Here is a 24,000-nt window from a genome sequence, read left to right as displayed (position 1 = left end):
GTTTTTTTGTGTTTTTAGTAGAGACGAGACGGGGTTTCACCATGTTAGCCAGAATGGTCTCGATCTCCTGACCTCATGATCCGCCCGACTCGGCCTCCCAAAGTGCTGGGATTACAGGCGTGAGCCACCGTGCCTGGCCTAGAATACTTAAAATGAAACAAAGCTATAGAAACAAATGTGGCCGGGTGCCATGGCTCATGCCTGTAATCCCAGCACTTTGGGAGGCCAAGGCGGGCTGATAACTTCGGCCAGGAGTTTGAGACCAGCCTGGAGAACATGATGAAACCCCTTCTCTACGAAACATACAAAAATTAGCTCTGTGTCATGGCAGGCACCTGTAATCCCAACTACTTGGGAGGCTGAAGCAGGAGGGCCACTTGAACCCAGAAGGCAGAAGTTGCAGTGAGCCGAGATCACACCACTGCACTCCAGCCTGGGTGATAGAGCGAGAATCTGCCTCAAAAAAGCAAAATATTAAAAGAAACAAAAGAATGCTGTATGAATGATTTATACTTAAGTAGGTGATCTTTTACTTAATACCAAATGTTTAATAAAAAATTATTATTATTATTATTATTATTATTATTATTATTATTTGAGACAGAGTCTGTCACCAGGCTGGAGGGCAGTGGTGCAATCGCGGCTCACTGCAACCTCTGCCTCCTGGGTTCAAGCAATTCTCCTGCCTCAGCCTCCTGAGTAGCTGGGGTTATAGACACCTGCCACGACACCCAGCTAACTTTTCTATTTTCAGTAGAGACAAGGTTTTACCATATTGGCCAGGCTGGGATAAGAAAAGTAGATGTTAGTTTACAGTGATATATCTATCTCATAAGAATTGAATAAAACCTCCTTTCAGGGCCTTTCTAGCTCAGTAAATCTAATTATGCTGAGTGATTGTGGAAGGGAGACTCTTGGGTGAGCTGATCATACTCTGAGGGTCCTCACACATAGCTTGATGATGGGATATGAGAATGCAGGATATAAACTGGTTTTGTTCTCAGCTAAGGAAAACAAATAATGAGAAAATGGCCCGGTACCATACTGGTGATTTAAAATCTGTCAGTTTCAAGACGAAATGAGCACTGACAGTCTTTTATTTTTTATTTTTTTAAATTAGGCAACTGGGGTTAGGATGAAGAGTGATTTCCAGATTTCAGTAGAAGACTTGGCAAGGTGGAAGGTATTTTATAGGACAAGGAGAGCAGGGCTTTAGGTGGCCTTCCACTAAATTATTATGTAATTCCTCCAGTCCTTAATGTTCCCATTCATACAACAGGAGCAGAATACCCACTTGACCTGCTTTAGATGTTATTTCCTAGAGAAAATAAAATAAGAGACAGGAAAGCATTTTGAATAGGATATTTCTATCATGAGTGCCCTGTACGTAGGGAATCCATCATGAAACTTTCCCTTCTTTTTTCCTTGACAGAAAGACAGTAGAGCACCAAGACCTAAAGCCTAGCCAGGATACCTGGGTTTAAATACTTGGTTTTGTCACTTATGAGCTGTGTGATCTTGGAGCAGGTTATTAGACTTCTATTGGCTCATTTTCATTTTATATAAAATGGGGGTAATAGTAGTAATATTTACTTGATAGCCTTATACAGATTAAATAAGTTAATATGTGTAAAATGAATATAACAGTCCTGATATTTTTTGTATTTGCTAAGATTATTTTGATTTTCACTAAATTTTACCAGTGACCTTTACTTTCAAGATTCTGGATAATTACTGTCCTTTATGCTTCTCTTGTATATTTTTATACCATTCCCTGTCCAGACCACATTTTAGTCTCCTGATATTCTAATTCTTGAATATTTTCCCTTGCTAGCCTGGCCACCTTTTCTCCCAACCACGCCAGCCTTCACCTGCCTAAACAGGTTTGCTGGTTAACATGACTCCCCGCTCACATTGCACTTTTCTAACACGTAATTGCCATCATCTTTTTGCCCTCCAGCTTCCAAACAGGTTTGAACAAAATAGGTTCTGTTAATGACTTCCTTGTGACTTTCCTTTCTTAGAATTATTACTACCATTTTTTTTTCTCACCAGATTAGTCCCTGGAAAAATAAAAGTTTGTTTTTATCCTAATGAATCAGATTACGCCTTGGGGCAGCTTTAACTCTGAATCCTGTCCCTAACCAAGCCTCCATATAGGGAATGATGAAAGAAGAAAGATAATTCAGACAAGAAGACTGAACGAAGTACACTTTGGACAGGTACAGAAAGGCAGGTAGCTGGGGTAGAGGGAAATGGTCTCATTACAATCCTATACAATCTTGTGCAGTTCCATTAAGCTTGTGAATCATTAGCTTATGCCCAGGTAGTTAAGGACTTGGAGTGGAACCAGTAGAGGGTGCATGTACATAGAGTTTTACACCTATGCTTCAGGGAATTGTTATACAACTGGTGTAACAAGTGTAGCCAAACAAATTGCTTACTTCTGGTTCCATTGATCATTCTCCTTTTGACCTTGCCTAAGTCAGGTGGCCAACTTTGGATTTCTTTCCTCTCTGTGCCTCAATAAAATAGAGGCCAGGACTCTGAGGCATCAACCTCAAACTATAAGTCAGTGGGTAGGGCCACAGCCCTGACTTCAAAAATAAATAATATAGCAGAAGAAGTTTCATCTGTGCAACCCTTGGGAGATCCCTTGGGAAGTGTTTCCATCTGATGAGCCAAGATCACAGCATAGGGATTGAGTGACAGCTTCAAAGGCACTGAAATCAGTAGACAGATTAGAGTTAAAAAAGTTAAACAAGACAGAAGGATTCAGTTTATCATAGAATGTTTTAGGTTGATATGCTGTGTAACACATCACCACAAATTATGTGAGCAGCAAGGTAAAACAATGTACTTTTATTATTTCAAAGTATCTGTGAGTCAGAAGTGTGGGCACAACTTAGTTGGGTCCTCTGCTTGATGTCTCACAAGGCTGCAATCAAGGTGGCTGCTGGGCTGCACTCTCATCATGCATTCTCAGGTGAGCCTGGGAAGATTCACTTGCAAGCTCCCTCAGGCAGAATTTATTTCTCTATGGCTGCTGGATCCATTTAAGCTTGCTTTTAAAAATCTAGACAGGGAGATAAAGATGGAAATAGAAGAGGGAGAGTGACTTTAGCATAATAGTCGCTATACCTTACATAAGCACACGTAGATGATCACATACATTCCAGCACCTCTGCTACACTCCAAGTCATAGGTCTCATTCACACTCAAGGGGAAGGATTACACAAGAACCTGAACACCAGGAGGCAGGAATAATGAGAGCCCTCTACAATTTTTCAAATCTGTCCAGTTATCTGCCACACAAGGACTGTAGAAACTATCCCACTGATCTTTAAAAACAGGATAAACCCAAACGTCCATCAATGGATAAATAAAATGTAGAATGTGGTTTATACATACAATGGAATATTATACAGACTTTAAAAGGAACAAAATTCTGACACATGCTACCACATTGATAATTGTTGAAGACATAATGCTAAATAAAATAAGTTAGATACAAAAGGACAAATATTGTATGATTCCACCAGTATGAGGTGCCTAAAATAAACCAATTTATAGAAACAAAAAAATGGAACGGTGGTTTCCAAGAAAGGAGAAAGGAATTGGGATTTGTATTAGGTCTGTGCAGAGAAAGAGGATCAATACGCTGTGTACATACATAGAAATAGATTTATTATAAGGAATTGGCTTGTATGATTATAGAGCCTGGTAATTTAAAATCTGGAGTGTGGGCTGCCAGACTCGGCCAGCGAGTGGAGAACTGGGAGAGTTGATGGCTGAGTTCCAGTCCATAGACAGCTGGAGGATTCTTTCTTATTTGGGGGAAGGTTAGAAGCTTTTTGTTCTTTAGGCCTTCAACTTTTGGACGAGGCCCACCTACATTATGCAGCGAAATCTGCTTTCCTCTGCTGATTAATACGTTAATCTCATTTAAAAGCATCCTGTCTGGGAACCCCATGACCCAGTCAAGAAGACATAGAAGGCCAGCACGGTGGCTCACGCTTGTAATCCCAGCACTTTGGGAGGCTGAGGCAGGCGGATCACTTGAGGACAGGAGTTCAAGACCAGCCTGGCCAACATGGTGAAACCCTGTCTCTACTGAAAATACAAAACAATTAGCCGGGAGGGGTGGCGGGCACCTGTAATCCCAGCTACTCAGGAGGCTGAGGCAGGAGAATTGCTTGAACCCAGGAGGCGGAGGTTGCAGTGAGCCGAGATCATGCCATTGCAATCCACCCTGGGTAACAAGGGCGAAACTCCATCTCAAAAACAAACAAACAAACAAACAAAACACATGAAATTCACCATCACAGGAGTTATTGCTTGGTGGGTATAGAGTTTCAGTTGGGGAAGATGAAAAGTTCTGGAGATGGATGGTGGTGATGGCTGCACAACAATGTAAATGTACTTAATGCCACTGAACAGTACACCTAAAAATGGTTGAAATGGTAAACACTTTACGTTCTATAATATTCATGGCATCCAAAATAACTGAGTCACTGTAGAAATGATAATGTGCCCTTTTCAGTGTGATATCGTTTCAGTATTTTTTAATTCCTTTTTTTTTTTTTTAAATGGAGTCTCGCTCTGTTGCCCAGGCTGGAGTACAGTGGCACAATCTCAGCTCACTGAAAATGAAAAGCATTTTCATTTTCCACCTCCCAAATAGCTGGGATTATAGGCTTGCAACCAGGCCCAGCTAACTTTTGTATTTTTAGTGGTGACAGGGTTTCAACATGTTGGCCAGGCTGGTCTCGAACTCCTGACCTCAGTGATCCACCCCCCCCTCAGCTTCCCAAAGTGCTGAGATTACAGGCATGAGCCACTGCACCTGGCCAACTTTTTCAATTTGTTCTCAAATACTCTGCACATAATAAAAGGAATATAGGAAACAGGGAGGAGGAGGGAAATGGAATCCTAATTAGGCTGTCAATATTGGTCATTTTTCCTAATAGTTTCCTATATGTTTTATTTATGTATTTATTTGTCCATTCTTCCTTTGTGTATTCTTTTCTTTGCACTTTTTCTTCCTGGAGTAATTTAAAGTAAATGCCAGATATCATATCATTTTGCTTATAAATACTTCCTTCAGAAGACATCTCTAATAGATATATATCTGGTTAGGAGGTTGTCAAGGGAAAATAGAAAAGTATTCTATCAGTAAATACATATAGACATACTTATGGGTCTGTCATGTGAGCATCTTTGTGACATGAGTCAATCATGGATTTTACTGAAATACATTATTTGATGGGTAATTCAACTGTGCTGAATATTAGTACTATACTAATAATTATTATTTTTTGGGTTCTTATTATGCTCCAAGTACAAAGCTTGTCGTTTTTAGCCAGCGTGTCATTTGAATTCCTATAGCAACGTGACATTTTTCACAAACCTAGTGTAAAAAAGCTTATTATTTTTACCCAGCATGTCATTTGAATTCCTATAACAATGTTATCAGGTAGACATTATCCCTAATTTCCAGACATGTCATTTGAATTCCTATAACAATTTTATCAGGTAGACATTATCCCTAATTTCCAGACAAAGACATAGATTCAAAGTATTAAGATTTCCCAAGATTGTAGACTAAAGGAAAGTACTGAAACTAGCTCTTTCTGCATTCAAAGTGCTCTCTGCTGCTACGTTACACTGGCACTGCATGAACTAGTAGCCCCAGATAAATTCTAAAATCACCCAGGACACACCATCGCTGGAAATGGGAGCCATATGTGATTCACCCCAAAATTCTTAGATCCATTGCCAGATAAAACAGTGAAAATCAAAAGAGAATATATGTGGTTCGTAAAAGACACCATATAGAAACAGTCTGCTAATGAAATTAACAAACAAACATTGGAATCAAATATTTTGGCCCATAATTCTGGCACATTTTTTACAAATGTAGTGTGACTTACTCTCTTTGAATTTCAGTTTCTGTCTCTGAAGAGTGGGTACAATATCTCTCCTCTGATGCTCATGAAAAATAGTTTTCCCTTTCATAAATTACTTAGCGAAATATCCTGAAACACCTTCAGAATCACCACTTTCTCCACCTGCAATACACATAACTCAAGAATTTGCGTCAGCGAACTTCCCAATATGAAGCAAAGCCTCTCCTTCCTCCTACCAATGATTGAGTCATTCTTCTATTAGATAACAGTAGCTATTTAAATACTTCAGCAGAAGCTCACATATTTTTAGTTTGTTGAAGTTCGTGACTGCTTCACTCTCTCATTCTTAGCTTGAATTTGGAAATGACTTTTGATGACCTAAAGATCCAGACTGTGAAGGACCAGCCTGATGAGAAGTCAAATGGAAAAAAAGCTAAAGGTACTAGGGATGGGAAAATGTGTACAGGGAAAGAATCCCAGTGTTAGCCCCAAAATGTAAATTCACCGAAGAATGGGATTAGAAAGCTAAACACCCAAGTATGGGAAAATAGAATTAATACCATTTACTTAAAAGAAAAACAAGAAGGCTATAATGATGATGATGATGACAACTTATTTATAACAATTTATACTGAGTATTTACTACAGGTTATTCTATATGTTATTCACTTTCAGAGTATTATTTCTCGGAATCTTCGCAATAACATTTTGAGATTGGTACTATTACTATCTCCCTTTTACAGAGAGCTAACTGGGCATCAGGAGGACTAACAACATCATCCAGTTTTACGGAGCTAATAAGTGGTAGAGCTAGGACTGTACCACAAACTCCCATTTATCCAGAATTCTATACATCGGAGGGCTCGGGAACCAAATTTATCTGGTGTATATAACGATAATTTCTGTAAGAGTCCTTCAGGCACTACAAAAACCTGAAGTACCTCATGAATTATGCAGGCAAAGTAAATGATATTCAGTATAGTTTAGCATAAGTTACATTTTGTTGTGTACTACTGCTTTGAAAAATTGTAAGTTCTGTTTGACCCATCCAGTAATTAAATTGCATAGCTATAAATTAATTCATAATCCCAATTCCACAGACAATCTGGGTAAATTGCCTTTTATTCTATATCTGTTCTGAGGAAAATGAACAGAATATAAGGAGAGAAAGAGAGACAAGTATTGTCAGAAATTTGGATAAAGAAATTCCAAATTACATTTCCAAAAACAAAACAGAAATTTCTCTCAATAGAGAACATAAGTGTGAGCATGGAGTGATTTAACATTTGAGCCAATGAACTAAACTGCTATAAAAACAGTGCTGATATTTATAGGTAAAACCAGAAGTGAACAATAGTCATTCGTTTCTTTACTCATTCATTATTTGTGTAGTAAATATTGAGGGTCTGAATTTTACAATAATCATGAGATTGATTCTTCTTTCAGAATCTTGGTTAGATCGGTACCTACTGCAAAGAATCGGATTGGTTTATGATTGGAAAATCACTAGTAGGGGCAGCAGTTGGATTAATGGTCTCTGCCTACCAAGGACACAGGACAAAGAGAATCTATAGAAAAAGGGAACACGTACCTTCCTTCACAGGGTCCTGTGATTTTCTTTTTCCTCTAAAAATTTAGTTTTTCATTATTTAAGAGTGATGAGGCCAGGCGCGGTGGCTCACGCCTGTAATCCCAGCACTTTGGGAGGCTGAGGTGGGCGGATCATGAGGTCAGGAGTTCGAGACCAGCACGGTGAAACCTCATCTGTACTAAAAATACAAAATTTAACCTGCTGTGGTGGTGCGCGGCTGCAATCCTAGCTACTCAGGAGGCTGAGGCAGGAGAATCGCTCGAACCCAGGAGGCGGAGGTTGCAGTGACCTGAGATGGCGCCATGGCACTCCAGCCTGGGCGAAGAGCAAGCTCCCCCTCAAAAAAAAAAAAAAAAAAAAGAGCACGATGAGGGTATCTGATGCCCTACAATGTGGAATGAACAGTGACCACAGAGTTGAAAGATTTACATAGAGGTATTTGCCCCTGAGGCTAGAATTAGGCAATTATTTGCAAGAGACACAGCTATCTTCTACAACTTCTCTGCTAGCTTGCCACACACACTCTAGAAGCCAGTAAGTATTGAATCAGAAGATGAACCATATTTATCCCTGTCAAGTTTCTATCTTCTTTTTTATCATTTGTGGAGTCTAACACACTACCTTTGACATATGAAAACTTTGAATATATCTGACCACTGCTTGACTGGATCATTATACATTCACACTGGAAATTGTATTATTATAATATTTCAAGTCATGTAGCTACTGACAATTAGACCTAAGACTTATTTTTGGGTTTTAGCATCTGTGTGATCTTAAGCAAGTCACTAAACCTTTCAGTCTCCTTATTTGCATACAGAGGATAATGATAGGAGTACCTTATTTGTTTATCTCACAAGGTGAGGAAACCAAATACATTGTATGGGATGTTTTCCTACACAACCAGTAATATCTGTGATTTTTTTTTTTTTTTAGTGGTGGAACACATAATTGAATATTCATACACCTGTGAGCTATGTGATTTTTTTTCAAAATGGTGAATATTTCTCTTGTAAAATCAAGCCTACACTTGGCGTGAGCGTAGGATATGCTGTTAATATAAGCTAAATTAATATCAAGGTTTCATCCCTACTTTTCTTTGATTAATAACCCCAGTTCCAGGTTGTAATTTTCGTGGACTCATAATTGAATAGCATAAAATTATTCATAAAGTTATTTGAGGTAATCTCAGTTGATTAAATGAAGAAAGCTTGTTTGCTTGATGTCTGACATTTATGTTACTTTTGTGTGCACATGTGTACACGTGGTCTATATTAAAAACTTCAGGCTCTCTGCACTGTGGATGAATTTGATCCAACCAAGCTGGACTGTGAGTTTCTTGAGGAGTAATTGTGGGGAAAGTAGATAAAGTATAAGCTTTAGAATCATATATTTAGATTCAAATATCTGGTATCGAATCCTGGCTCTGAATTTACTGGCTGTGTGACCATGGGTAAATTACTTAAATTCCTTAACTCTCCCTGTTTTCCATTCCTAAATGTGTATGATGAATTATTTGCAGAGCCATTTGGAGGACTAGTGGTATGGAATGCAAACTATTTATGTCTATTTACTAAAACATAAACAGAGTAAATCACCAAGTACAGACAGGCTCCAAGGAATGGTTTGCTTACTTGTTCACTCTTTTTTGTCTTTCTGATTCTATCCTCTGTCACTCTAGGTCTTCAGTTTCTTTACTCTCCATGGTGGTGCCTGGCTGCTGCGACTCTAGGGGTCCTTTGCCTGGGATTAGTAGTGACCATTATGGTGCTGGGCATGCAATGTAAGTGCTAAAATACGGAACTGATGTTTATTGGGGCAGGGGTGTTGGAAATGAGGTTAATAAATATGGTTTATAAGTTTCTTTCATAACAACTACAAACAGCCTTGATATAGATTCATTTTAGGCAAAATGTTTTTAAGAGTGACCATGAAAATAAATGGGTATATTGTTCATCTTCAAATGGATAGAGCCATGAAATAAAAATTACAATTGGTAGGCATTTGTTTGTTTGTTTGTTTGTTTTGTTTTGTTTTGTTTTGTTTCTTTTGTTTTCATAACTTCATGGATAGGCCAGGTGCGGTGGCTCACACCTGTAATCCCAGCATTTTGGGAGGCCAAGGTGGGTGGACCACCTGAGGTCAGGAGTTCAAGACCAGCCTGGCCAACATGGTGAAACCCCATCTCTACTAAAAATACAAAAAGTAGCCGGGTGTGGTGGCACATGCTTGTAATCCCAGCTACTCAGGAGGCTGAGGTAGGAGAATAGCTTGAACCGGGGAGGTGGAATTTGCAGTGAGCTGAGACTGCACCATTGCACTCCAGCCTGGGCAACAGAGCGAGACTCCATTTCAAACAAAACAAACAAACAAAAAACCAACCTCATGGATAGAGCCTATTTAAATTCTAGAATGATGGAGAAGATAATAACTTAAAGTTACTAATATCCAAGATCATCTGAGAGGCCCAAAAGTAAAAGAAATTTTATTTAGCTTGCTGAGTTTTGATAGAGATAATTAAATACCATTTTAATGTTAAGAACCAGAAACACAATCTTAATAAATAAAACATTTAAAATAAAATATATTTCACATTTATAATAAGAGCATTTAGAAAAGAGAAGATATTGAGGGAAAAAAAGAAGTGAAAAGATGGCCCAGAGTGGCCAAGAAGGAAAGAAAATGGTGCCCAACGTTCACCTGAACTGCCTGTGAATTTAGGTTGTAGAACTGAGTTGTTTAGGCTACCCAGGATCCAGGTTATTATGGCCATTGAAGTGCTATTTGCTTCCTAACTGTTGTTCAAGCTCACAAACTATTTTATTTTAAATTTGTAAATACTTAGGGCCTTTCCTAGTGACAAGGAGAAGTGCCCTTGACTTAGTGGTGGTGACCAGAAAAATCTTTTGAGCCTTTGATCATCTTATAACAGGATCAAAGCTGCCTTCAAACCAAGCGGTCTGCTTTGTATTGCACCATCAAAATTCAGGAACTGAGACATTTGACCCTTAACATGTTATTGCCTGCTTGATTTCACAACCTTCACTTTATCTTCACCCTTCCTAAAATGTACTGTGGCCAAGGGGGAAAAAAAAAGAAAAGAAAAAATTCTTGGAGACTCTTGTGACACAGTGTGCGTGGCTGTCTCAAAAAAGGGGTGTATGTCACAGTTCTTAAAATTAGGAAGTCTGGAAGAGTAGACAGAATGGGAGGAGACACAGCAGAGGAATTGAGACATAAATAGAGTAAATCGCTAATGACAATTCCTACTAATAGTCACTGAGTCTGGTGGGTGTCTATTTCAGGTTTTCCTTATTTTATTTATTCTAATGCTGTACTGGTTATCTTGTGATTACTTTTCATTTGTAACTCAATAAAAAAAAATCTTGGGTTTTGTTGTTGTTGTTGTTGTTGTTGTTTATTTTTTTTGAGACAGTCTCCCTCTGTCGCCAGGCTGGAGTGCAGTGGCACTGTGATTCCCCTGCCTCAGCCTCCTGAATAGTCGGGACTACAGGCGCGTGCCACCACCCTCAGCTAATTTCTTTGGTATTTTTAGTAGAGATGGGGTTTCACCATGTTGGCCAGGATGGTCTCTATCTCTTGACCTCGTGATCTGCCTGCCTCGGCCTCCCAAAGTGCTGGGATTACAGACCTGAGCCACCATGCCTGGCCAAAATCTTGGTAATTTTTAAAAAAATTACAAGTGTTTGCAATGTTCCTGACATTAAACAAAATACCGTAGGAATATTCAAGAACCTCCAAATCTGTAACTTCTGAGTAAATCTGGGTCATTTTCCAGCAGCTTATCTATTGTCAAAATAGATTTAATTCTGTTTTGATTTCCTCAAAAAGTCCCTGGAGGGATTTTTATTTGGATTAGAACTAGAGTCTTAACGCAACTGTGATTCAGTATCCCAGGTGTCTGACCTCCTAACACAAGAGCAAGCAAACCTAACTCACCAGAAAAAGAAACTGGAGGGACAGATCTCAGCCCGGCAACAAGCAGAAGAAGCTTCACAGGAGTCACAAAACGAACTCAAGGAAATGATAGAAACCCTTGCTCGGAAGCTGAATGAGAAATCCAAAGAGCAAATGGAACTTCACCACCAGAATCTGAATCTCCAAGAAACACTGAAGAGAGTAGCAAATTGTTCAGGTATTGGGAGAAGGGTGGGTAAGGAGCCATAGTGGAAGCTTTCTGTCCAATCCTAACTATTTTTTGGAAACAATTCTGGGCTCAAAATTGGTCTATTGTTATGCATATCATTATTCATTCATAATGTTCTATACAAGAAGTTCTCAATTTCTTTTTCTTTCTTTTTCTTTTTTTTTTAGATGGAGTTTCGCTCTTTTGCCCAGGCTGGAGTGAAGTGGTGTGATCTCTGCTCACTGCAACCTCCACCCCCTGGGTTCAAGTGATTCTCTTGCCTCAGCCTCCCAAGTAGTTGGGACTACAGGCTCCCATCACCATGCCTAGCTAATTTTTGTATTTTCAGTAGAGACAGGGTTTCACCATGTTGGCTAGGCTGGTCACGAACTCCTGACCTCAGGTGATCCACCCATCTCGGCCTCCCAAAGTGCTAGGATTACAGGCATGAGCCACCGCTCTCGGTCAATTTTTTATTTATTTTATTTTATTTTATTATTAGTTTTTAATTTTAGACAGAGTCTTGCTCTGTCACCCAGGCTGGAAAGCAGTGGTGTGATCTCAGTTCACTAAGCTTCTGCCTCTTGGGTTCAAGCGATTCTCCTGCCTCAGCCTCCCAAAGTGCTTGGGATTACAAACATGAGCCACCATGCCCAACTAATTTTTGTACTTTTAGTAGAGACAGGGTTTTGCCATATTGAACAGGCTGGTCTCAAACTCCTCACCTCAAGTCATTCGCCTGCCTCAGCCTCCCAAAGTGCTGGGATTACAGGTGTGAGCCACCACACCCAGCAAGAAGTTCTAAATTTTTTATCAGAACCACCCTATGCTATGTCAAATCCTTGAAAAATCTGATTTAATTAAGCATACCTTTTGGTGGATTTAAGTTTTCCTTCTTTATAAGAGCCTCTTCTTTTTAAAATTTTAGTTTTGAGATTTTTCTTTCTTTTTTTTTTATTTTTTGAGACAGTCTCGCTGTGTCACACCCAGGCTGGAATGCAGTGGTGTGATCTCAGCTCACTGCAACCTCCACCTCCTGGGTTCAAGTGATTCTCTTGCCTCAGCCTCCCTAGTAGCAGTTTTGACATTTTTCTTGAAGAATTCTGCCACCCCCACCCCATTCCATAGATCCTTATCTCTTTCCATTCCAATGCATTTTAATCACTGTATTTCTTTTTCTAAGGGGTCTTTTTGTCCTTGCAACTGTCTACCCCTAACTCTACATTAGCTCACTCTGTGGCATTATTTCTTAAAGTGTACTACATCAACTTATTTTATTTGATTTCAATTTTTGGAGATGGAGTGTCGCTCTGTCGCCCAGGCTGGAATGCAGTGGCCTGATCTCGGCTCACTGCCACCTCCGCCTCCAGGGTTCAAGCAATTCTCATGTCTCAGACTCCCAAGTAGCTGGGATTACAGGCACCCACCACCACGCCCAGCTAATTTTTTTTTTTTTTTTTTTTTTTTTTGAGAGGGAGTCTCGCTCTGTCCCCCAGGCTGGAGGGCAGTGGCACATTCTCGGCTCACTGCAACTTCCGCCTCCCGGGTTCAAGGGATTCTCCTGCCTCAGCCTCCCGAATAGTTGGGATTAGAGGCACCCGCCACCACACCTGGCTAATTTTTGTATTTTTAGTAGAGATGGTGTTTCACCAAGTTTTGAACTTGGCTGGTTTTGAACTCCTGACCTCGGGTGATCCGCCCGCCTCGGCCTCCCAAAGTGCTGGGATTACAGGTGTGAGCCACTGTGCCGGGCCCATCAATTTAAATAGAGCCAATGGAGGTAGACTGGCTTGCAAGCCTTAGGCAGATACTTCAGATTAGACAAAAATATGAGGAGTCCAAGAAGTCTATTTATATAAGAAGAAATGAGTTAATTTTAGCCGTCTAAAGGGACTCAGAATCCAGAGGCAGGCAGAAATAGTAGCATCTATAAGAAGACTATGATGTGAACCCTGATATTGTTACAGAAGCTACTGTATTATTTGGTCTTTCTGCAGTATGTCATTACATCAGGTATACGGTTTTAGGCATAGGGAGAGTTAAAAGGTGTGAGAGAGAGTGATTCAGAGGTACTTTGTTTCCTTGGAGGTGCGTAAATTAGTGCCCTATTGTCAGGATTAGAGAAAAACTTCCTCTAATAAACAGAGATCTCTCTAGCTTCTTGCTTGCACAATTTACTTAATCTCAACCACGTAATTTATTTGAATAAAGACCATATAATAATAGTTCACAGATACCTAAGCTTTTCCTTGATAGGTGGAACACTGAGACTCGGATAAAGTGAAATGATAATAAAAAGTAATCTTGTGTAATGTTTTGCAGTTTGTAAATCCCTTCACTATTTAGAGGTCATTTACATTTTCAAAATTAGCAGAAATTTTTGAACAAAATAATTTTTAGCAAGTGTCAAACATTTTTAATCTCTTTAAAGTTGGAGCTTGCAAGGAAATGAATATACCACCTTCAAGAAGGCTTAAAGGGAGAAAGTTTATCTATTAAGGGTAGGAATGTTTATAAAAGCCGACATAACCACATACTAACCAATGGTTTATATCACAGGCAAGGCCATAAGAGAATTTTGTCTTTATCAGCTGTATGGGATTAAATCTACATCAGGACCATCCAGAACTATCTCCCAGAGATGCCCTGGATGAACAACTAATAAAAAACAATAAGTGATATGTCTGATGCTGGCAGATATACCAAGTAACATGTTCCATTCCTTGACAGTGTCAGATAAAGGCTAATTAGTAGAGATAGCAAATAAAGTTTTGCCTTTCATCAAAGAGCATTTTTTTTTTTTTTTTTTTGAGACGGAGTCTCGCTCTGTCACCCAGGCTAGAGTGCAGTGGTGCGATCTAGGCTCACTGCAACCTCCGCCTCCCGGAGTCAAGCAATTCTCCTGCCTCAGCCTCCTGAGTAGCTGGGATTACAGGCGCCTGCCACCACGCCCAGATAATTTTTGTATTTTTAGTAGAGACGGGGTTTCACCATGTTGGTCAGGCTGGTCTCGAACCCCTGACCTCGTGATCCACCCACCTCGGCCTCCTAAAGTGCTGGGATTACAGGTGTGAGCCACCATGACCGGCCCACCAAAGAGCTTTGAGAAGTCTTTAAAAAGTAATACTAAAATACCACATAAAGGATACCCCAGGTTTTTCCAGGTTGAGGCAAGTTTTATCTTTTTTACTAAAAAGTCTGTGGTCTTCAATGTATATATGAGGAGGGAGAGATGCTGAGAGGTTCTTATATGTTTGCTTTAGGCCAACGAGCTAGTGAGATGCAGGGCCTTTGCAGGAATAGACTTCACATTTAGCAATGGAATTTGTGGTGATTCTCAAACTTTACTGTATGTAAATAGATTGTTAAAAGTGGCAGATTACAGATTTACCTCAAGATTCTGTATCAAAATGTCTCGAGAGCGGCACCGAGAAACACTTCCTCAAATGGCTGTAACTTAGAGGTTTGAAAGGTAGTATGTTATAGTGGTGAAACACCCAGACTCTAGAGTTACATTATCTAGGTCCAGATTCTCCTCTATTTGTCAAATGAAGAAAATGACTGGAACCTATCTCACAGAGATACTGTGAGGATTAAATGAGTTAATACCTGTACAGTACTTCCAACAGTTTCTGGCACATAGTGAGTGATATTTGTGTTTGTTAAATTATATAAAAAATAAACAGAGTAAGTGACATTTGTATTTGTTATATAATTTAACAAACACAAATATCACTTACTCTGTTTATTTTTGTGTACACACACACACACACAAAGAAATACAGTAAGTTTAAATACTACATTTTGTAATGTGTCCTTCTTACTTTGTCATAACTGGGAAAACTTGCTCAGACTGTCTTTTTAGTCCACAAAAACTTATATACATCTAAATATATTTTTTGAGACAGAGTCTTCCTCTGTCACCCAGGTTAGAGTGCAGTGGCATGATCTCAGCTCACTGCAACCTCCACCTCCTAGGTTCAAGTGATCCTTCCACCTCAGTCTCCTAAGTAGCTGAGACTACAGGCGCACACCACCACGCCCAGTGAATTTTTGTGTTTTTTGTAGAAATGGGTTTTCGCCATGTTGCACAGGCTGGTCTGGAACTCCTGGCCTCAAGCAATCCACCCACCTCAGCCTCCCAAAGTGGTGGGATTATAGGCATGAGCCACCACCCCCAGCCAAAAACGTACATATATTTATATTTACATAATATGATGGGGTTAGGCAAACTAAGAAGTAAGAAGCTTGCATTGACTGCTTTCAACTTGGTCTCTTTTTCTTTTTATAAGCATCAGTTTGGTGAAAAATCAGCTTAGTGTTTTGTATGCTCTTTCTCATTCACTTTTTTCTTTTTGTTTTTCAGTCCCTCCTATTTTCTCCTCTCTGATAAAGCCTACTCTTATACATTTATTTAGTGGTTTTATGCCACAGTGAGAATGAAATTAAAATGCTGCCTTTCTCAAAGATTTTAATTTTTCACTTTTGGTTGTAGTGTAGACCAGAGTACTTTGTTTCCCCTTAAGGAGATGGGAGAGATGATGATGATGATGGTGATGATAGTGATGATTTGAAGGTTCCTGAAAGCATCCATAAACATGTAGACATTGGTATATTTTGCCTATTGTCTAAGTCCTGTTTTTGGTTTGGTGGACTCCCTGTGAATTTTGCTACTGAAAATCTCCTTATTTTCTAAAATCTTATTTAAATTGAGATCCTCGCTTTATATTAATATACTATTTTCCCTAGAACAACTCTGTACAAAAGAAATATAGTATGTGTTATATATATATATATATATATATACTTAAAATTTCTAGTAACCACATAAAAATGAAAAAGCAGATAAAATTAATTTTAGAAACACATTTTATTTAACCCAAGATATTTGAAATATTATTTCAATACTAATCAGTATAAAAATTTTTAATGGACTGTTTTACATTCTTTTTTTTTTTTCAAATTAAGTTTTCAAAATCTTTTGTGTGTTTTACACTTATAGTACATCTTAATGCAAACTAGCCGGGTGTGGTGGGTCATGCCTGTAACTCCAGCACTTTGGGAGGCTGAGGCAGGAGGATTGCTTGAGGCCAGGAGTTCAAGACCAGCCTGGACAACATAGTGAGACCCTGTTTCAATTAAAACAATTTGTTTTAAGAAATGCAAACTAGCTATATTTCTAGTACTCAAAAATCACATATGGCTACTGTATTAGACAACACATGTCTGAAAGCAAGACACATAGTATTTAAGCCTAGATTCATTATTCAAAGATATGAAATTTTAAAATGCATAGCATTACTTTTTAAAAATAGCAGAATGGCTATTAAATATCTGTTCTCCCAACCCTCACTTTCTTTATTTCCAACACAACTTTAAAAAATAGATCAGTTTCTAAAATTACATGCTAGCTTAACTTGCTTTTCATCAGGGGAAGTGAAAATGCTAAATGAGAAGTACATTTAGGTTGCTAAAATCAGTATGCTTTCTTTCTTTCTTTTTTTTTTTCCCAAAAAATGAAGAAATAAGGACTCTGAGGCTATTTAGGTATTTGCAGAACCTGGGTAAAATTTTACTTAAGAAGTAGTGTGGGCAGGGCGCGGTGTCTCACGACTATAATCCCACTACTTTGGGAGGCTTGGCCTACATGGTGAAACCCCATCTCTACTAAAAATACAAAAACAAAAACAAAAATAAATAGTATGCACGTGAGAGAACTAAGGGGATCATTGATTTAAGAACTGCAGTACTGCTTTTACACAAACATAACTGACTGATGAAATATACTATCCTTCCCAGCTCCTTGTCCGCAAGACTGGATCTGGCATGGAGAAAACTGTTACCTATTTTCCTCGGGCTCATTTAACTGGGAAAAGAGCCAAGAGAAGTGCTTGTCTTTGGATGCCAAGTTGCTGAAAATTAATAGCACAGCTGATCTGGTGAGTGTTCATGGATATTTGTTGGGCTGGAGTATTGGTTGGTAGGGAAATTAATCTGGTTTAAACTGTCACTGGAGGAATTCTTGTTTGAGAGCCAAAATGTCTGTTTTTTTAGCTTAATCTGATCACCAATTTTGTGTATGACCTTGGACGGACAAGCTCTGTAGTATCTCTAGCCTTCAGTAAGTGTTTCCGTAAAACAATCAAGGGGATGTCAAAGATAGCTTTTGGTTCTTTAGTTTTGTGGATCTAACACTAACTGACTTTCAGATTCTAAAACCACCATGTGGATTCCACAAACTCAGAAACATTACTCCCCACAGGACTTCATCCAGCAAGCAATTTCCTATTCCAGTTTTCCATTCTGGATGGGGCTGTCTCGGAGGAACCCCAGCTACCCATGGCTCTGGGAGGACGGTTCTCCTTTGATGCCCCACTTGTAAGTTTCCCATTCTTTTTGATGCCTCTCTTGTCAGTTTCCTATTCTTTGCTGAACCTGCTAGTGAAGTCACTGCCTGCATCCCACCAATGTCCTCTTCTTGCCAGAGAGAAGCTTGGGGGAATTTCTCAAAGTCTCCTTCCTTACCTCTTTCACAAAAAGATTTACTCATTAACCATTCAGACATTTTCTTGAGTTTTCCTTCCCACATTTATTACTGATTGGAGGCTTTAAGACAAAAAGTTTCAAAAGCTAAGTTTCTGAAACAAAGTGGCAGTAAACCTAAGTTTTTTTGTTTGTTTGTTTGTTTTGTTTTTTCCTGCCTGCAGATTTAGAGTCCGAGGTGCTGTTTCCCAGACATACCCTTCAGGTACCTGTGCATATATACAACGAGGAGCTGTTTATGCGGAAAACTGCATTTTAGCTGCCTTCAGTATATGTCAGAAGAAGGCAAACCTAAGAGCACAGTGAATTTGAAGGCTCTGGAAGAAAAGAAAAAAGTCTTTGAGCTTTATTCTGGAATTTAAGCTATTCTTTGTCACTTGGGTGCCAAACATGAGAGCCCAGAAAACTGTCATTTAGCTGGCTGCAGAACTCCTTTGCAGAAACTGGGGTTCCAGGTGCCTGGCACCTTTATGTCAAAACATTTTTGATTCTAGCTATCTGTATTATTTCACCTAGCTTGTCCCAAGCTTCCCTGCCAGCCTGAAGTCCATTTTCCCCTTTTTATTTTAAAATTTGACTCCTCTTCAAGCTTGAAAACCCTCTGAACTCAGTCTTCTTTACCTCATTATCACCTTCCCCTCACACTCCTAAAATTGCATAAAAGACAGAACATGGAGAACTTGCTCAAGTGCAGGCAGAGAGCAAAAAGGGGAAATATTTCTGGGAAAAAGTGCACATGAAGAAACAAAGAAGGACAGAGGCCATTCCGAAATCAAGAAACTCATGTTCTTAACTTTAAAAAAGATATCAATCCTTGGTTTTTAAACTGTGGTCCATCTCCAGACTCTACCACTTACAGACAGACAGACAGACACACACACACACACACACACACACACATTTTGGGGCAAGAGGGGAGCCCAAGAAAGTAATTAGTAAGTGAGTGGTCTTTTCTGTAAGCTAATCCACAACCTGTTACCACTTCCTGAATCAGTTATTATTTCTTCATTTTTTTTCTACCAGAGAACAGATTAATAGCTTTAACCCTTCACAACAGTTCTTGTTAGAATCATGGGATGTGTGGCCCAGAGGTAAGAATAGAATTTCTTTCCCTAAAGAACATACCTTTTGTAGATGAACTCTTCTCAACTCTGTTTTGCTATGCTATAATTCCGAAACATACAAGACAAAAAAAATGAAGACACTCAATCTAGAACAAACTGAGCCAGGTATGCAAATATTGCTGAATAGAAACAGATGGAATTAGAAATATATCTTCTATTTTTAGGCTTCTATTTCCTTTCCACCCACTCTTCACAGGCTATTCTACTTTAAAGGAAGCCTTTTTATTTTGCTGCACACAATCTAGCAGGAATCTTTTTTTTTTTTTTAAGAGCTGTGTCATCCTTATGTAGGCAAGAGATGTTTGCTTTTGTTAAAAGCTTTATTGAGATATAATTAACATAAAATAAACTGAACATATTTAAAGTGTACTATTTGATAAGTTTTCACAGCTTGTGGAGAACATGCATACTACAATTAAGAGAGTGAATATATCCATCATCCCTCAAAGTGTCACAATGCTCCTCCTGATGACTCCTCCCCAGAAAACCACCAATCGGCTTTCATTTTGCATTTTGTAGAGTTTTATGTGAATGGAATCATATAGTATGTCTTTTTTTTTTGTCTGGCTTCTTTCACTTTGCATAATTATTTTGAGATTCATATGTCTCCATCTTGATGCTTGTATGAATTCATTCTTTTAAATGTTGAATATTCCCTTGTATGGATATACCACAATTCGTTTACCCATTTACTTGTTGATGACATTTGGGTTGTTTTAGTTTTGGGATATTACAAATAAAGCTGCTGTGAACATTTGTGTACAAGTCTGTACGAACATAGGATTTCTTTTCTCTTGGTTAAATACTTAGGAGTATAATGTCTGCATCACACAGTAGGTGTATGATTAACTATTTAGGAAACTGACAAACTCTTTTCCAAAGTTGTACCATTTTTCATTCCTACCAGCAGTGTATGAGTGCTCCAGTTCCACCTCATACATGCCAGAATTTCATATGGTTCGTCTTATAGTTTTAATGATTCTAGTAGATATCGAATGGTATATCCTCATAGTTTTAATCTGTGTATCCTACAAATTTCTGTTTGTTGATTTGTTTTTGAGACAGAGTTTCGCTCTTGTTGCTCAGGCTGGAGTTCAGTGGCACAATCTCAGCTCACTGCAACCTCCGCCTCCTGGGTTCAAGCGATTCTCCTGCCTCAGCCTCCCAAGTAGCTGGGATTACCGGCGCCCGCTACCACTTCCAGCTAATTTTTGTATTTTTAGCAGAGACGGGGTTTCACCATGTCGGCCAGACTGTTCTCAAACTCCCGACCTCAGGTGATCCACCCACCTCAGCCTCTGAAAGTGCTGGGATTACAGGCGTGAGCCACCGCCCCAGGCAAATTTTTATAAGCTTATTTACCATCTGTATTAGGTAACTTTGATAAAGTAACTGTACAAATCTTTAGAGAATTTTTACTTGGTTTATTTTTCTTACTGTTGAGTTTGAGAACTTTATATATTTGGGATAAAAACCTTTTATCAGATATGCATCTTGAAATGTTTTTCTTGTCTTGTCTTTTTTTTTTTTTTTGAGACGGAGTCTCACTCTGTTGCCCAGGCTGGAGTAGTGCAATCCCACCTTACTGCAACTTCCACCTCCCAAGTTCAAGTGATTCTCCTGCCTCAGCCTCCCAAGTAGCTGGGATTACAGGTGCCCACCACCATGCCTGGCTAATTTTTTGTATTTTTAGTAGAGATGGGGTTTCACCATGTTGGCCAGGCTGGTTTTGAACTCCTGACCTCAAGTGATCTGCCTGCCTTGGCCTCCCGAAGTACTAGGATTACAGGTGTGAGCCACTGCCTAGCCTGTCTTTTCATTCTTTGAACAATATACTCATAAAGCAGAAGTTTTTTATTTTAGTGAAGTCCATTTTTATTATTCTGCTGTGGTTTGTAAGACCTCATTGACTAACTCAAGGTCACAAAAATTTTCTCCTTTATTTTTTTCTAGACATTTTATAGCTTCAGGTTTTATACTGAGGTCTATGATTTATTTGGGGTTAATTGTGAGTTACATTTGTTGAAAAGACTATTTTTCTTTACTGAATTGCTTTTGCACCTTTATCACCAATCAGTTGTCTGTATATTCATGGGATTATTTCTAAACTCTCTATTTTATTCCACTGATTGTTGTATTTGTGTATTTGTGTATTTATACACCACCACCACATTATTTTGAACACTGTAGTTTTATAATAAATCTTAAAATCATGCAGTGACAGTCCTTCAAATTTATTTTTCTTTTTCAAAGTTACTTTGGCTGAGCTATGTCACTATATTTTCCATATTGATTTTTGAATTGGCTCACTAATTTCTACAAAAACTCTTTTAGAATTCTGATTGTGATTACATTGAATCTACAAATCGATTTGGGCAGAATTGAAACCTTAAAAATATTGATTTTTCTGACTCTTGAATAAAGTGTGTCTCTGCATTTATTTAGGTATTTTAAAATTTCTCTGAGCAATGTTTTGCAGTTTTCTCTTACAGATATTTTTACATATTTTGTTAGCTTACCATATATATTTCATAGTTTCGATGCTACTGTACATGGGAATTATCACTGATAATTTTAATTTCCAAATGTTTATTGCTAGTATGGAGAAATATAATAGACTTTTAAATATTCACCTTATATTCTGAAACCTTGATAAACTTATTTCTTTCTTCTAGTAATTTTTTTGTAGATGTCATCAGATTTTCTATGTAAATAATCATTCTGTGTGCCAGCGGAAGCACTTCTATTTTTTCCTTTCCAATGCTTTTATTTCTTTTCCTTGCCTGAACCTCCCGTTCAATGCGAAATAAAAGTAGTGAGAACAATATCCTTATTTTGAAATTGATCTTGAGATCATTCAGTGTTGCACCACTAAGTATGGTGTAAACTGTAGATGTTTCATAGACGTCCTTAATCAGTTTTAGGAAGTTCCCTTTTGTTCCTTGCATTCTTAGAGGACTGATCAGGAATAGGTGTTAATTTTGTCTAATATTTTTCTACATCTATTGAAATGATTATATATACATTTTTATTTTAAAAATGTCTAGTCTTTTTATTTTTTTTAGGTTAAAAATTTCTAGTCTTTTAACATGAATTACACTCATTAATTATATAAGGTTAAAACAATTTAGGATTGCATTATACTAATGGATTAGATCTGTTATATGTATTATATTATGGGTTATTTCTGTTAAAATTTGGCTTAGAATGTTTGCAACTATATTTATGGGTTTTTTGTTTCTGTTCGTTTTGTTCTGGTTTTTTAGAGGTAGAGTCTTACTCTGTTGCCCAGGCTGGACTGCAGTGGCACGACCACAGGTCACTGAAGCTTTGGCCTCCCAGGCTGAAGTAATCCTCCTGCCTCAGCCTCCAAAGTAGCTGGGACAACAGTGACCACAGGCATGCACCATCATCCCCAGCTAATTATTTTAATTTGAGAGAGAGAGACAGGCTCTTCCTATGTTGCCCTGGCTGGCCTTGAAGTCCCAGGTTCAAGTGATCCTCCTACCTCGGCCTCTCAAAGTGTTGGGATTACAGGTGTGACCCACCATGCTTGGCCAGTACTTTTTTTTTTTTTGAGGTGGAGTTTTGCTCTGTCGCCCAGGCTGGAGTGCAGTGGCGCGATCTTGGCTCACTGCAACCTCTGCCTCCCGGGTTCAAGCGATTCTCCTGCGTCAGCCTCCTGAGTAGCTGGGATTACAGGCACCCACCACCACACTCAGCAAATTTTTGCATTTTTAGTAGAGATAGGGTTTCACCATGTTGGCCAGGGTGGTCTCAAACTCCTGACCTCAGGTGATCTGCCCGCCTAGGCCCCCAAAGTGCTGGGATTACAGGTGTGAGCCACCGTGCCCGGCCATGGCCAGTATTTTTAAACATAGTTTTCTTTTCTCTTTATGACTTTGCCTTATTTGAATATCAGATAAATATTTCTCAATGTCAATTTTTCTGGAAGATTTGGCTTAGAATTAGTACTATTTCTTCATTAAATGTTTGATACAATTTACCCTTGAAGTCATCTGGGCATAGGGTTTTCTTTGTAGTAAGGTTTTCAACTACAGATTCAGTTTCTTTTTTTTTCTTTTTTTTGAGACGGAGACTTGCTTTGTCGCCCAGGCTGCAGTGCAGTGGCACCATCTCGGCTCACTGCGACCTCCGCCTCCCGGGTTCAAGCGATTTTCCTGCCTCAGCCCCCGAGTAGCTGGGATTACAGGCGCGAGCCACCATGTCCCTCTAATTTTTGTATTTTAGTAGGGGCGGGGTTTCACCATGCTGGCCAGGCTGCTCTCGAACTCCTGACCTTGTGATCCGCCCGCCTTAGCCTCCCAAAGTGCTGGGATTACAGGCGTGAGCCACCGCACCCGGCCAGATTCAGTTTTTTTTAGACGTTGAGCTGTTCAAAGGATTCCTTCTTCAATGAGCTTTGGTGGTTACTTTCAAGGAATTTATGAGCTTCATCTAAGTTGTTTAATTTATTGGCATACCATTTAAAAAAATTATTTGAATATCTGTAGAATCTTTAGCATTGCCACTTCCTTCCTGACAGTGTTAATTGTATCTTTTTTTTTTAAACTAATCGGCTTAGCTAGAGATTTATCAATTTCATTTTTCTTCTCAAAAAAGCTATTTGGTCAACAGAGACAAGATGGCCAAATAGACGCAGACAGGAAGCACCACTCCCGCTGA

General features: G+C 38.9%; 2 protein-coding genes across 3 annotated transcripts in view; one reads left to right on the top strand and one right to left on the bottom strand.

Annotated features, from left to right (window-relative positions):
• TMEM52B (transmembrane protein 52B) overlaps positions 1-19,385 on the bottom strand; it is a 32,809-nt gene extending 13,424 nt beyond the window's left edge. The window contains exons 1-3 of one of the 2 annotated variants that reach the window (XM_063786334.1): positions 7,501-7,839; positions 5,934-6,071; positions 2,861-3,076 (exon numbers count right to left, since the gene is read on the bottom strand). The gene's annotated coding sequence lies outside the window, so the exon portion shown is untranslated. Of the gene's footprint in view, positions 1-2,860; positions 3,077-5,933; positions 6,072-7,500; positions 7,840-19,315 lie in introns of those variants that run through there. The other variant, XM_063786335.1, reaches the window with a different exon arrangement.
• On the top strand, positions 6,189-20,079 carry OLR1 (oxidized low density lipoprotein receptor 1). Its single transcript, XM_001145768.7, has 6 exons — positions 6,189-6,348; positions 9,182-9,283; positions 11,411-11,656; positions 17,447-17,586; positions 17,910-18,025; positions 18,355-20,079. Exons 1-6 carry the CDS (start codon positions 6,273-6,275, stop codon positions 18,494-18,496), a joined length of 822 nt encoding a protein of 273 aa, XP_001145768.2. The 5' UTR covers positions 6,189-6,272; the 3' UTR covers positions 18,497-20,079.
• The last annotated feature ends 3,921 nt before the right edge of the window (positions 20,080-24,000 follow it).

This window comes from Pan troglodytes, chromosome 10 (genome assembly GCF_028858775.2).
Source record: "Pan troglodytes isolate AG18354 chromosome 10, NHGRI_mPanTro3-v2.0_pri, whole genome shotgun sequence".
In the NCBI taxonomy this organism is placed as follows: domain Eukaryota; kingdom Metazoa; phylum Chordata; class Mammalia; order Primates; family Hominidae; genus Pan; species Pan troglodytes.
The sequence above is the reverse complement of the archived record's forward strand: the minus strand, read 5'-3'. Positions and strand labels throughout refer to the sequence as shown.

Bases quoted from the DNA above. Each gene is read 5' to 3' on its own strand.
- OLR1 (XM_001145768.7), top strand. From the start codon at position 6,273: ATGACTTTTGATGACCTAAAGATCCAGACTGTGAAGGACCAGCCTGAT. The intron at 6,349-9,181 runs GTACTAGGGATG...CTGTCACTCTAG, and splicing joins AAATGGAAAAAAAGCTAAAG to GTCTTCAGTTTCTTTACTCT. The intron at 9,284-11,410 runs GTAAGTGCTAAA...ACTGTGATTCAG, and splicing joins TATGGTGCTGGGCATGCAAT to TATCCCAGGTGTCTGACCTC.